Source organism: Mirounga leonina, unplaced genomic scaffold, assembly GCF_011800145.1.
Source record: "Mirounga leonina isolate KUSES-001 unplaced genomic scaffold, KU_Mleo_1.0 Mir_200, whole genome shotgun sequence".
NCBI lineage: Eukaryota > Metazoa > Chordata > Mammalia > Carnivora > Phocidae > Mirounga > Mirounga leonina.
The window spans coordinates 6,085,464-6,100,125 of NW_023270503.1; the positions used below are offsets into that span (position 1 = coordinate 6,085,464).

General features: G+C 38.2%; 1 protein-coding gene across 2 annotated transcripts in view; it reads left to right on the forward strand.

The window, feature by feature from the left end:
* The window catches only part of NF1 (neurofibromin 1), a 289,204-nt gene that overhangs the window by 131,624 nt on the left and 142,918 nt on the right, over positions 1 to 14,662 (forward strand). For both annotated transcript variants that reach the window (XM_035027762.1, XM_035027763.1), the window contains exons 21-29: positions 3,692 to 4,132; positions 4,522 to 4,661; positions 4,928 to 5,050; positions 5,507 to 5,590; positions 6,263 to 6,379; positions 6,956 to 7,137; positions 7,255 to 7,466; positions 10,750 to 10,911; positions 11,046 to 11,149. In XM_035027762.1, the coding sequence (XP_034883653.1) occupies positions 3,692 to 4,132; positions 4,522 to 4,661; positions 4,928 to 5,050; positions 5,507 to 5,590; positions 6,263 to 6,379; positions 6,956 to 7,137; positions 7,255 to 7,466; positions 10,750 to 10,911; positions 11,046 to 11,149 (1,565 nt within the window). The remainder of the gene's footprint in view (positions 1 to 3,691; positions 4,133 to 4,521; positions 4,662 to 4,927; positions 5,051 to 5,506; positions 5,591 to 6,262; positions 6,380 to 6,955; positions 7,138 to 7,254; positions 7,467 to 10,749; positions 10,912 to 11,045; positions 11,150 to 14,662) is intronic.

Below are 14,662 nucleotides of genomic sequence, written 5' to 3' on the forward strand. Positions count from 1 at the left end.
ATACCAGTGGCACAGACCTGAAAAGCCAGAAATTTATAGTTCATTTGAACCCCATTAAGAAGTATATAAATAAACAGCAGAATTCAAACTAAAGAAAAACACTAACCTAATTCTTTATGTACTGCAGAAGTCAAGACACAAAAGATCTCCTCAGATGGAAGAAGAATGCCATTATCAAAATGTTTCTATTTCAGCTTAAGTTTAACTTATTTAGCCTTTTTTAATATATAATATGACACAGTTCAAGAACATTTAACTGTAAGTTGAAAACAGAGTAATCACTAGTATGTTCCAAGAGGCAAGAAGAGAATAAGTATTATTGCTTCTGTTGGAGGGGACCTAATCTAGAGTTGTAAAAAGTGCTGAATAAATCGAGGCTGAGTGATAAAATATAAACCCTGTGAGAGAAAAGTCTTTAAACCCATTGTGAAAACTACAATTACTAAAACACATGTTGATAATAATACATTAAATGCTGTGAATTCACCACACCTAGTCAATAAGAATATACAAAATGAATTTTGATAACTATGTAAAAAATTCCTTTCTGCCTGTTGTTGCTTAAATTTTCAAGGCAGCCTTCAGTGAATCTCATTTGAATCTGTCTGTAAACCAGCATACTAAGGAACAGAGAAGTTTCTCTGTTTGATTTTTTAATTCTTCAGAAAGATTGAGTCATATCTTGAACTGTATTCCACAATAAAGTGGAAAGAAAGGAAATTTCTTGCAAACGTTACACAAATTAATGTCTGTTAGAGCATTACTGTTGAATTGATGTTTATAGACTGTAGGTCTTTGACTAAGACATAAATGGGATGCTAAATTGGGAAGATGTTGTTGGAGAAAAGATGTTCTTTTTTTTTTTTGAAAAGATGTTAGTTCTGCATGTGAATTAATCTGAACTAGTTGGCTCTTCACACCCAAATTCTTCATCAAAATCAGCCATGTTTTTTCCTGATTTTGCACTGATCTGGGAGCTACTGCAACTGACATCAGCTGCACCTAGCATATCATCAACAATATGCCCATCATGGTGGTGGTGCTGGTGATGCTAGGGACCAACACAGTGTAGGCAGTTTAATGATTCACTCCCAGTAGTCTCCCCAAGAAAGTTGCCTGTGTGTAATATAAGATTCTTGAGATGCTTGTACTATATGAGCAGTGTTTATTTCCCCTGAAGTATCATGCTCTGGGTCTGGAGAGTATGAACAGGCATCTAGCATTTGTATTTGATTATCTACTGATGGCATTGATTCAGTATTAAAAAGTAGGTCCTTTCCTATTCTGTCCCTTGTCCCATTTTTTTTTCTGATGGGCTTTGGGAATCCCCTAAGCAAATGCTTGCTTGATTTTCTAACTTGCTGTTCTGAAGATCTATACCACAACTGCTTTTAGGAGGATTATGGCCATGATTGTCATCTTCATCTTCTTTAAGGGCTTTAATATTTGCAGTGTCTTCTGACTGTACCTCACTGCTAGGGCTCCCAGCTGACTGGCTTGCATGGCTAGAATTGACCTCAATGCTAGATCCATCACTGTGCCCACTACTGCTACCAGGAGCATTGCTTTCATCTTTACCACTGTTGGCAGTTTCATCGTACTTCCCTGTATGGATTCCTCTGTATCTGAAAGTCGCTGTTGCACATGTTTGGGTCCATTAATAAGTTGTTTATCCATTTCATTGTCACTGCCTCCACTTTGATGGGTATCACTATTAACAATACTTTAAGGACCAGCTGCAGGTGACTAAGGTGATGGAGCTGCTCCTCTGAGCTCTTCCTATTTAATTTAGTATTTTTATTTAATTTAGTATTTATTTAATTTAGTATTAATTTAATATTTAATTTTATTATTTATTTAGCATTTTAAAAAATATTTATTTATTTGACAGAGAGAGACACAGCAAGAGATGAAACACAAGCAGGGGGTGTGGGAGAGGGAGAAGCAGGCTTCCCACTGAGCAGGGAGCCCAATGTGGGGCTTGATCCCAGGACCCTGAGATCATGACCTGAGCCGAAGGCAGATGCTTAACGACTGAGCCACCCAGGCGCCCCTAATTTAGTATTTAATAAAGATACAGAAGAACTTTGTTTAGATAGCTGAGCCTTAGCTGCTATTGCATTATTCCATAATGCTTTTTTTTTTAAATGATGCTTTAATTAACATTGATGCCAAGTACAGTGTTTGTTCAGCATGAGCACTTGGCTCAAGAGTTGAGACTGGATTAAAGAGATGTCTAAGTGGTACTGGATCCAAATTCTTAATAAATAAAGGAAATAAGTCACGAATACACCGATTACAGTGTTTCAGCACTGCTGCAGCCCACATGCAGTCAATATGCCGAGTATTTGCCCTTCTGCTGCTAAAAAAAATTCAGAATCACTTGGCACTGTTTAATAATCTCAGTATGTAAATTTGGTCCAAATATATGCTCTACCACATTATTGCTTATAAGCCAGCTGCAAGTTCTTTGGTAGTGGACATTTCTGTGTCTGATACCAATGATTCCTTATTGCACTAATCACTGAAGGTATGAAGCTGATCCATTATCTGACTTAGTCCAGCTAACCTCACAAAGTAGGTGACAGAAAATACTAAAATGCAAGATCTAGGCTTTCATTGTCAGGTGGAGCGTTATATCCAATGGTTCTTTAACTGTGGTCCACATTAAGTCACCATGTTGCAAACTGCATTCTGTCTTTACTCTTGTTCAGAGAACTTGCATAAATATGTGTAGCCTAGGTCCTGAAAAGGATTATGTGCTGCACGACAGGAGGGAGAGTAGCCGTATTCTAATATTAGCTACAACTGCAGTAAATGCATGTGCCGTAAGAAATGGTAGTTTCAGGAGTTCTGTATTCAAAGCAGTCCTTCATGGGAGAAAGGCTATTTTTTTCCCACGAAACAAACACACATAAGGAAGCAAGTGCAGTGGTACTTCTATATCATTTATGTCACAGAATGCCCCTAATATGTTGCTTTCTTGGGTTGGTATGTCTTCAGTAATAGGATGAGTATTAGCTTGTAAGCAGTGTGTAAGGAGAATTGAATTTGAAAAATCTTTGCCACACATAGTAAGATTTTTTCTTTCTCATCTGTGCTCCATAAACTAACAGGATCAGAATTCTTTGAAGATTCCTTCTCAGATTCTTGTAGAGTTTGATTTTTTTCTATTGTTTCTTGTCTTTCTGCACTTCCTTCATTACCAGCCTTTTTCTGTTCAGTGGTTCTTTTGCTTGATGACCCTCATCTTGCCACGCAGAATCTATGTTAATAGTAGTACAGTGTTTGCAAAGCTGGTCCCAGAGCACTTGAACTTGGGCCATCACTAATAAGTGCACACACTACTTGGTTGAAAATTTCCAAATGCTTATATTCCTTGAAGCAGCTTAGACCTTGCCTCTCTGTCCAGGAATTGGTAAAAGCAAATAATTGGAGTGTATGTATTTCTGAGCTGCAGTCCATAGTCTTCCTTTTATATCTGATATTGCGTGTGTGTCCATCGCTACCTCCATTCTGGCCTTGGGCAGTAAGATACCTTGATGTGACTAGAAATGGTGAAGACTTGGATTTTTTAAATGTAAAAAATGTTCTTTTGTCATGGAAGAAATGTTGGATAAAAAGTAATTTTGTCAAGTCTCTCAACCATTTGAGGTTGAATTCATGCTTTCCATAAAAATTTTGTGTTTAGGCTGCTGAAAGCCTTCACAAGACCATTGTTAAGAGGCGAATGTCTCATGTGAGTGGAGGAGGATCCATAGATTTGTCTGACACGGACTCCCTACAGGAATGGATCAACATGACTGGCTTCCTTTGTGCCCTTGGGGGAGTGTGCCTGCAGCAGAGAAGCAATTCTGGCCTGGCAACCTATAGCCCACCCATGGGCCCAGTCAGTGAACGCAAGGGTTCCATGATTTCAGTGATGTCTTCAGAGGGAAATGCAGATACACCTGTCAGCAAATTTATGGATCGGCTGTTATCCTTAATGGTGTGTAACCATGAGAAGGTGGGACTTCAAATACGGACCAATGTTAAGGATCTGGTGGGTCTTGAATTGAGTCCTGCTCTTTATCCAATGCTGTTTAACAAATTGAAGAATACCATCAGCAAGTTTTTTGACTCCCAAGGACAGGTAAAGTGTTCTCTGCTTTATTTTTCACCCTTTCCTATGAATAGAGTGACTTGTTTGATAATGAAGCCTTTTTCTTTTTGATTATTTAATTAAATATTGGCATGAACATCACTCACAGTTTTTTAAAAATAGGCAAAAAATTGCAGAAAAAAGAATCATCTAATGTAGGGATCAGTTTTGGGTTTTGGCAACTCTAGTGTGTGGGTGTGCCTGGGGTTACGAATGTCTTGGGTGTGGGTATGAGTGTCTCTGTGTGTCTGTGCACCTGTTTGGATATATGCCTGTGGGTGCATTTCTGCATGTGTATGACATTTAGGTCAGGCAGTTTCATCTCTCTATGGTCTGTCTGCTATGCCTTGATGCCAAAATGTATTTTGTTCTTTATATAGGTTTTATTGACTGACACCAATACTCAATTTGTGGAGCAAACCATAGCTATAATGAAGAACTTACTAGATAATCATACTGAAGGCAGCTCGGAACATCTGGGGCAAGCTAGCATTGAAACAATGATGTTAAATCTAGTCAGGTAAGGAGTCTACTGAAATGTAACAGAAACACATCAGTATTGGTAGTTATTAGGGAAATAATTTACCATTCTTTATTGTACCCAAATTGGGATGTGACAATAAGGTAACCAGAAGTTACATATGTACGCCTATAAATAAAATAAAAACACTGCAGTTTTTGTAGTTACATTTAATCATTTCACTGAGAGATTAAAGCATTTAGAAAACCTTCTCTTTTGTTTATATCTGATATTTTTTCCCCCTGAATGTTTCTGTGTCTAAATAGATATGTTCGTGTGCTTGGGAATATGGTCCATGCAATTCAAATAAAAACAAAACTGTGTCAGTTAGTCGAGGTAATGATGGCAAGGAGAGATGACCTCTCATTTTGTCAAGAGATGAAATTTAGGTGAGTTCTCGAAAGAGCAAAGTGGGGTCTTATAAATCTTATGTTACATGAAGTACAGAAAAATAGTAGGTACTTGATTATCATGGGAAAGGAGGAAGGGGGATGGAAAAGCAGCATTTTACGTTTTTATTTTTCTCTTCCTGTATTTTCAAATTTCCCAAAGCTTTGTGCCCATGGCAGTGGTCCCTTTTTCTAAATTATACTTGAGTTAAGAATTTGATTCTGTTTCCAAATTGATACCCTGGCTAAGGGAATCAGTATCAGTGGAGGATCAGTATCCAAGTTGCCTGTGAGTGCCCTTCTGACTGTGAGGGTTGGAGTAGTGGTATCTCTTTTATGAAACTGTCATAGGCCCTGAGTGATTTGGCAAACTATTTGCACTTTAAAAAAATATTGACTAAAGGTGTATGTGCGACTTAAAAAATTGCTCTTTTCCTTTTCCCTGCCATTCTGTAGGAATAAGATGGTAGAATACCTGACAGACTGGGTAATGGGAACATCAAACCAAGCAGCAGATGATGATGTAAAATGTCTTACAAGGTAAAAAACAAAACAGAACAAAAACATAAAAGAATGACTTTTAATTAAGTATTAGCAGGTTTACTTGGGGTGTTGATAACTACTTCTAGCTATTATGTCTTTTTTGGATATCAGGCTTTTGCATTTTAATTATATATATATTAATCTTTATTTTCTATTTTTAACTGAAAGACTTTCAGTAAAATCATATGTGAGAAAGTTTTATTTGGAAAGTTAGTGTTGTCTATTTAGGAAGGATAGTCTATAGTTGTTGGAAAATAAAATGTATAAAGCCTTAGATTGTATTTATTTTATAATCAATGAAGGTATTATTTAAGGAACTTAATTGGCTTGAGTCTCTCTAAAAAGTAATTCCCTGCATTTGCTCTAATAGTAAATACTTATTGCCACATAGCAGAAAATAATTAAACACCAGACTACATAATCATTCACATATATATCTTTTGTGAGGCTTGGTTTTATGAAAGTTATCACCTTCTCCCTCACTTGAAATGTTTTTGCATTCTGGGTGCGCGTGTTAACTCAAATTATTTAGGTTGTCCTAATAAATAGTTAAATGAAATAGATTATTCCTAAATCCCTAACGTTCTCTTAGGAAGGTGTTTATTTGAGGGGAGGGTGGAGTGGAAGAACCTGAAAGATTTATATGGTCCTTAAATTTTCTTTCTTCAGAGACTTGGACCAGGCGAGCATGGAAGCGGTAGTTTCACTCCTGGCTGGTCTTCCGCTGCAGCCAGAGGAAGGAGATGGTGTGGAATTGATGGAAGCCAAATCACAGTTATTTCTTAAGTAAATTTCAGTCCCCAAAAAGGCAAAGCAAAAAACAAAGCCCACACACAACAAAACAAAATCTAACCAAAGTGGCAAATGATTATATTTAGAAAATGGACCTCATTATTGGCAGCTGCCTGTAAAATATAACCCACGCATGAAGCAGTATTCCCTGTGACAGGACTGGGTTAAGAAAACAACTATGTGTTTTGTGTTTTTAAAGAAAATAATCCAAGCAGTGAATTATTGGCAATAAAACCCAGATCACCTCATTAAGTCATTTAAAATAGCATTCTCTAAACTATTTGGACCACTCGTTTTATATGGTAAACACTAAAAGTGATGCATTGACCAGGAAAGATTGCATCTCTTTCGTGCCTATGTTATGAATATGTACTGGCTTTGTCAGGATAAAATCATATTCAGCACAGCACACTTCATAATGAGCCACACTGGCTGATTACTCCAGGGCTAGAGAGAAACAGATACCCGAGACCACTCATGTGATGCACATATCATGATTCCAGAATATCTGATTAGTCTTCTGGTTGGTGTGGCCTTCACTATGTAAGAGTCAGTCTTTTTATTTCTCAGGTATTTCACATTGTTCATGAACCTTTTGAATGACTGTAGTGAAGTTGAAGATGAAAATGCACAAACAGGTGGCAGGAAACGTGGCATGTCTCGGAGGCTGGCGTCACTGAGGCACTGTACGGTCCTCGCCATGTCAAACTTACTCAATGCTAATGTGGACAGTGGCCTCATGCACTCCATAGGTGAGAGAAAATGAAAGCTTCCTCTAGAAATTGAAAACCTAGGGAATTGGCATGTAAGACAAGAAAATTACTTCAACAGGCTGTGTTAGTAAATTTGCATCTATCTGTCCTTATCAGGTTTAGGTTATCATAAAGATCTTCAGACAAGAGCTACATTTATGGAAGTTCTGACAAAAATCCTCCAGCAAGGCACAGAATTTGACACACTTGCAGAAACGGTGCTGGCCGACCGGTTTGAGAGGCTGGTAGAATTGGTCACGATGATGGGAGACCAGGGAGAGCTCCCGATAGCCATGGCACTGGCCAACGTGGTCCCGTGTTCTCAGTGGGTGAGTTCATTGAAGAAGTGCGGAACCAGGACCTGGCACATGCTTCTGAATTTATTCACTCCAGGAATGTTTATTTCATGTATTGCTAAAACTTTAGAGCTGAAAGAAACTTCAGATATTATTTGAGTGGTTTTCAGCTGTGGGAAAGTAGCTGGAGCCTCAGTAGTGATCTTGCCTGAACTATAAGGATCTTATTCCTCATACTTAGAGTGAAACTCAGATTCCTTCCCTGTTCCACTGAAATATTCCATTTAAACACTGATCAAATATATATACTTAAGATTTTATTTATTAGAGAAAGAGTGTGCATGCATAAGTTGGGGGAGGGGCAAAGGGAGCAGGAAAAGCAGACTCCCTGTTGAGCAGGGAGCTCGGCGGGGCTCAATCTCAGGACCCTGAGATCATGACCTGAGCCGAAGGCAAATGCTTAACGACTGAGCCACCCAGGTGCCTCCCAAAATAGATGATGCATAGATAGATAGATAGATAGATAGATAGATAGATAGATAGATAGATAGATAGAGTGTTAATATGTGTATAATATGTGTGTATATACATATACATATACATACCCTGATCAAAAGAAAATTAAAACCCCTGACGTGGAGGCGCCTAGGTGGCTCAGTCAGTTAAACGTCTGCCTTCAGCTCAGGTCAAGATCCCGGGGTCCTGGGATCAAGCCCCAGGTCAGGCTCTCTAATTGATGGGGAGCCTGCTTCTCCCTCTGCCTGCCACCCTGCCTACTTGTGCGTGCATGCCTACTCTCTCTCTCTCTCAAATAAATGAATGAAATCTTAAACAAACAAACATGACGTGGTCTGGTGCTTTCGTGTATTAAATGAAATGATTAGGGTTAAATGTTGTATTTAGTTGTCATTAATGCTAGAGCTAGAATTGAAGGCTTGTGTGTCCGGGTCACAACTCTTTTTTCTATAATGCACTGTACGATTTTTAAAAAAATGTAAGCACTATCTTTGCATTTGAAATTATGTTGCTTGTTTTAAATATGAAGATATAATATGCCTATTTGGCCTCTCAATAAAAAATTGTCTTGAAAATACTATTTTTTAACAGTATATGCTAGAAATTTGAGAAGGGTTGTCCTTTTCCATGTTAAAAAGCTATTCAGTTTATATTGTACCAAAAATGGTTTCAGTTTAGTAAATTATAACTAATAAGGTAATCTGTCATTGCCTTTTCTGCTTAAAAGCTGTAGGATCTTATTCCTCGTACTTAAAGCAAAATTTAAACTCTTTACTCTGGCTTTACAAGGCTCTACCCAACCTGGGTTCTGCCTAATTGCTGACATTGTCTCATGCCACTTTCCTTCTTGTTCACCAAACTTAAACCATGCTGGCCATCAAACATGGTAGGCTTATCTCCACCTTAGGGAGCAGCCTTGCTGCCGCCGCCACCGCCACCCCCGCCACCGCTTAGAATGCTTCTTCCCTGATCTCTTACGGGGCCAACTTTCTTGTTACTCAAGTTTCAGTGCAGGGGTCTCTATTTTAATGAGGTCTTTTTGGCCATCCGGCAAGAACCACAATTATAGTCATTCCATCACATTACCTTGTTCAGTTTTCTTTGTAGCATTTATTGACGATGTGAAATTATTTTTCATTCTACCATAACGTGAGCCCTGTGAAAGCAGAGACCTTGGCTGTCTTGTTCACTGCTGTGGTACTCGGAGTAGAGCCTGGCACATAACAAGGACACAGTAAATAATTGTTTAACGAACAAAGGTGGAATCCCGCTTGGAGTTAGAACAAGGAATTTATTAAATTTATTGAAATTCTCTTGAAATCTAACATTGCAGAAATCTTCATATGTTTTGAAAATGGATATTCTAAATTACCTTTTTAGGACCTACCTGTAATTAGTCAGCACCAAAAATTATCAGTAATTCTCTTAATAAAAAAGAATCAGTTAAATCCAAGAAACTTTAATTCATCCTGTTTTCTTTCAGTAAATCATTTCTAATGAGTTTCATATGACTTTTTTTTTTTGAGAAAGACTTTTGTATTAGGCCAGATCTGTTAGAGCTATATCTAAAGGAGAACCAAATACAAGATAACTTTTTTTAAAAAATGTAATTCTCTTTTGTAAATTTTAAATTCTGTTAACGTTTTCAGAACTTTGCAGAGGAGGGATTAGAATGGGGGAAAAATTAGCACAGTACTCTAGAAACATATTTTGTAACTGAATTATCGCTCATAATTATACTTGATTTTAAAATGGAGGAATTTTTATATCTAGTCAAATACATGTAACATAACTGTAGGGCATAGAGCAGAATATTTGGGTCTTCTTTGGCTTCTAGATTCTGTGTTTAGAATTGTGAAATTTTTTCCTTGACTTGGATATCAGAATTGATCAGGTAAGAATTAGAAGGGCTATGGGCCATGATCTTGACTTTGTTGTCACTGCTTGAAGGGTGGGGCCTCTTTTTATGGCTACCCCTATTCTCTGTAAATCTCTCTGCAGCATGTGTGGTTAAACAGTGATTTACTATGACATCATTTTTCTTGAGTGTACCAAAAAATACTATGGGGAATTATGAGGGTTACCAGTTAGGTAGGAATCAGCTGCCAACCCTGGCTTTGTACATAAATCTTGCTAATCTCTTGTTTCTGAATGCACAGCCCAAATCTTTTTCCTGACTTCCTGCAAATCCTGTAGTCTTTCCATTTTTGTTGTTTCTCTGCTGAGCCCATGTTCAGTATGCTCTGACTTTCCCTGACCACATGAACAGAGAATAGAGGTTTTGTGGTCACCAAAGTGTTATTCCTGCTCACTGATTTCCTAAGAAAATGATCTGGGCATATCAAACAACTCAAACTTTGCCATCGTGTTCTATTTCTGCTCTCTTTGATTTTGTCATAATTTGAACTGAATCCTGGATTTTTTTCTTCTCCTGGTAAAGCCTAGGCTTCTTTTATTTTTCATCAGTTAATCTTTAGAATTAACAGCTGCTGGGGTGCCTGGCTGGCCCAGTCGGAGGAGTGCAACTCTTGATCTCAGGGTTGTGAGTTTGAACCCCACACTGAGTGTAGAAATTGCTTAAATAAACAAATTGCTTTTAAAAAAGAATTAATAGCTGCTGTAGGCATGAAGAAATAGTCGTCTATCATAGACAAATGTATACAGATAAATACCAGGGGAAAAATTAATTAGTCACCATTGAATTGGCTTTAGCAGGTGGTTGACAGCTTTGGATTTACCTTTCAGTTTCCTGGTGAAGAAAAAATGGAATTATGGACTAACAATTTTGTTTTGTTCTCAGGATGAACTAGCTCGAGTTCTAGTGACTCTGTTTGATTCTCGGCATTTACTCTACCAACTGCTCTGGAACATGTTTTCTAAGGAAGTAGAATTGGCAGACTCCATGCAGACTCTTTTCCGAGGAAACAGCTTAGCCAGTAAAATAATGACCTTCTGTTTCAAGGTTTGTATCCATTTATCTTTTTTTTGCGCCAAGCTATGGCAAACTGATTACATGCAGAACATACAGAACAGAATATCTTTAATGCAAGACATTTGGGGAAGGCATAATAAATTCCTACTTTTATATTTCTTTAGGTATATGGTGCTACCTACCTACAAAAACTCCTGGATCCGTTATTACGAATTGTGATCACATCCTCTGATTGGCAGCATGTTAGCTTTGAAGTGGATCCTACCAGGTTTGTCATCCTCTCATCTACAACTTGATTCCACTTTTCCACTACCCTGCATGAGAACAGTCCCTCACAGTTTCTCCCATTGATTCTTAAAATTAGCCTTTAATTATAAAAATTACACACAAATACACTTTTCTTAAAAAATTTACAGGTGTCTTCGACAAGCACCTCTAGAGACATAGCACTGTTACGAGTTAAGTGTCTTTTGCCCATTTTCAGTGCAGTTGCATATACATATACATAAATCTAGTTGTAGAGACTATACATATGAGTGCTTGATATAAATGGAAACATTGTATACATGGTTTTGCAACATAATTTTATTAATTTTTTATTTAAATTCAATTTAATTAGCATATAGTGTATTATTAGTTTTCCTTCCCTTCCCTTCCCTTATGTTCATCTGTTTTGTTTCTTAAATTCCACATGAGTGAAAGCATATGGTCTTTGTCTATCTCTGACTGACTTATTTGGCTTAGCATAGTACACTCTAGTTCCATTCACGATGCTGCAAATGGCAAGATTTCATTCTTTTTGATGGCTGAGTAATATTCCATTACACACACACACACACACACACCCACACACCCACATCTTCTTATCCATTCACCTGTTGATGGCTCTTTCCATATTTTGGCAATTGTGGACTTTGCTGCTATAAACATTGGGGTACATGTGCCCCTTCGAACCACAACGTTTGTATCCTTTGAATAAATACCTAGTTTTGCAACTTAATTTTTTTTCTTTTTTAAATTTTATTATGTTATATTAATCACCATACATTACATCATTAGTTTTTGATGTAGTGATCCATGATTCATTGTTTGCGTATAACACCCAGTGCTCCATGCAGAACGTGCCCTCTTTAAAACCCATCACCAGGCTAACCCATCCCCCTAGCCCACTCCCCTCTAGAACCCTCAGTTTGTTTCTCAGAGTCCATAGTGTCTCATGGTTCGTCTCCCCTCCGATTCCCCACTCTTCATTTTTCCCGTCCTACTCTCTTTTTTTTTTAACATACAATGTATTATTTGTTTCACAGGTACAGGTCTTTGATTCAACAGTCCTACACAATTCACAGTGCTCACCATAGCACATACCCTCCCCAATGTCTATCACCCAGCCACCCCATCCCTCCCACCCCCCCCACTCCAGCAACCCTCAGTTTGTTTCCTGAGATTAAGAATTCCTCATATCAGTGAGATCATATAATACATGTCTTTCTCTGATTGACTTATTTCGCTCAGCATAATACCCTCCAGTTCCATCCATGTCGTTGCAAATGGCAAGATTTCATTCCATTTGATGGCTGCATAATATTCCATTGTATATATATACCACCTCTTCTTTATCCATTCATCTGTCAAAGGACATCTTGGCTCTTTCCATAATTTGGCTGTTGTGGACATTGCTGCTGTAAACATCCGGGTGCACGTACCCCTTCGGATCCCTACATTTGTATCTTTGGGGTAAATACCCAGTAGTGCAATTGCTGGATCGTATGGTAGCTCTATTTTCAACTTTTTGAGGAACCTCCATACTGTTTTCCAGAGTGGCTGCACCAGCTTGCATTCCCACCAACAGCGTAGGAGGATTCCCCATTCTCTGCATCCCTGCCAACATCTGTCGTTTCCTGACTTGTTAATTTTAGCCATTCTGACTGGTGTGAGGTGCTATCTCATTGAGGTTTTGATTTGGATTTCCCTGATGCCGAGCGATGTTGAGCACTTTTTCATGTGTCTGTTGGCCATTTGGATGTCTTCTTTGGAAAAATGTCTGTTCATGTCTTCTGCCCATTTCTTGATTGGATTCTTTGTTCTTTGGGTGTTGAGTTTGATAAGTTCTTTATAGATTTTGGATACTAGCCCTTTATCTGATATGTCATTTGCAAATATCTTCTCCCATTCTGTTGGTTGTCTTTTGGTTTTGTTGACTGTTTCTTTTGCTGTGCAAAAGCTTTTTATCTTGATGAAGTCCCAATAGTTCATTTTTGTTTGCCCTTGCTTCCCTTGCCTTTGGCGATGTTTCTAGGAAGAAGTTGCTGCAGCTGAGGTCAAAGAGGTTGTTGCCTGTGTTCTCCTTTAGGATTTTGATGGACTCCTGTCTCACATTTAGGTCTTTCAACCATTTGGAGTCTATTTTTGTGTGTGGTGTAAGGAAATGGTCCAGTTTAATTCTGCATGTGGCTGTCCAATTTTCCCAACACCATTTGTTGAAGAGACTGTCTTTTTTCCATTGGACATTCTTTCCTGCTTCGTCGAAGATTAGTTGACCATAGAGTTGAGGGTCCATTTCTGGGCTCTCTATTCTGTTCCATTGATCTATGTGTCTGTTTTTGTGCCAGTACCATACTGTCTTGATGATGACAGCTTTGTAATAGAGCTGAAAGTCCGGAATTGTGATGCCGCCAGCTTTGCTTTTCTTCTTCAACATTCCTCTGGCTATGTGGGGTCTTTTCTGGTTCCATACAAATTTTAGGATTATTTGTTCTGTTTCTTTGAAAAATCTTGATGGTATTTTGATAGGGATTGCGTTAATGTGTAGATTGCTCTAGGTAGCATTGACATCTTCACAATATTTGTTCTTCCAGTCCATGAGCATGGAACGTTTTCCATTTCTTTGTGTCTTCCTCAATTTCTTTCATGAGTATTTTATAGTTTTCTGAGTACAGATTCTTTGCCTCTTTGGTTAGATTTATTCCTAGGTATCTTATGGTTTTGGGTGCAATTGTAAATGGGATCGACTCCTTAATTTCTCTTTTTTCTGTCTTGTTGTTGGTGTATAGGAATGCCACTGATTTCTGTGCATTGATTTTATATCCTGCCACTTTACTGAATTCCTGTATGAGTTCTCACAGTTTTGGGGTGGAGTCTTTTGGGTTTTCCATATAAAGTATGATATCATCTGCAAAGAGTGAGAGTTTGACTTCTTCTTTGCCAATTAGGATGCCTTTGATTTCTTTTTGTTGTCTGATTGCTGTGGCTAGGACTTCTAATACTATGTTGAATAGCAGTGGTGATAATGGACATCCCTGCCGCATTCCTGACCTTAGGGGGCAAGCTCTCAGTTTTTCCCCATTCGCTGTAGGTTTTTCATAGATGGCTTTTATGATATTGAGGTATGTACCCTCTATCCGTATACTCTGAAGAGTTTTGATCAAGGGAGGATGCTGTACTTTGTCAAATCCTTTTTCTGCATATATTGAGAGGATCATATGGTCCATGTTCTTTCTTTTATTAATGTATTATATCACATTGATTGATTTGCGGATGTTGAACCAACCTTGCAGCCCAGGGATAAATCCCACTTGGTCGTGGTGAATAATCCTTTTAATGTACTGTTGGATCCTATTGGCTAGTATTTTGGTGAGAATTTTTGCATCCATATTCATCAAGGATATTGGTCTGTAATTCTCCTTTTTGATGGGGTCTTTGTCTGGTTTTGGGATCAAGGTAATGGTGGCCTCATAAAACGAGTTTGGAAGTTTTCCTTCCATTTCTATTTTTTGGAACAGTT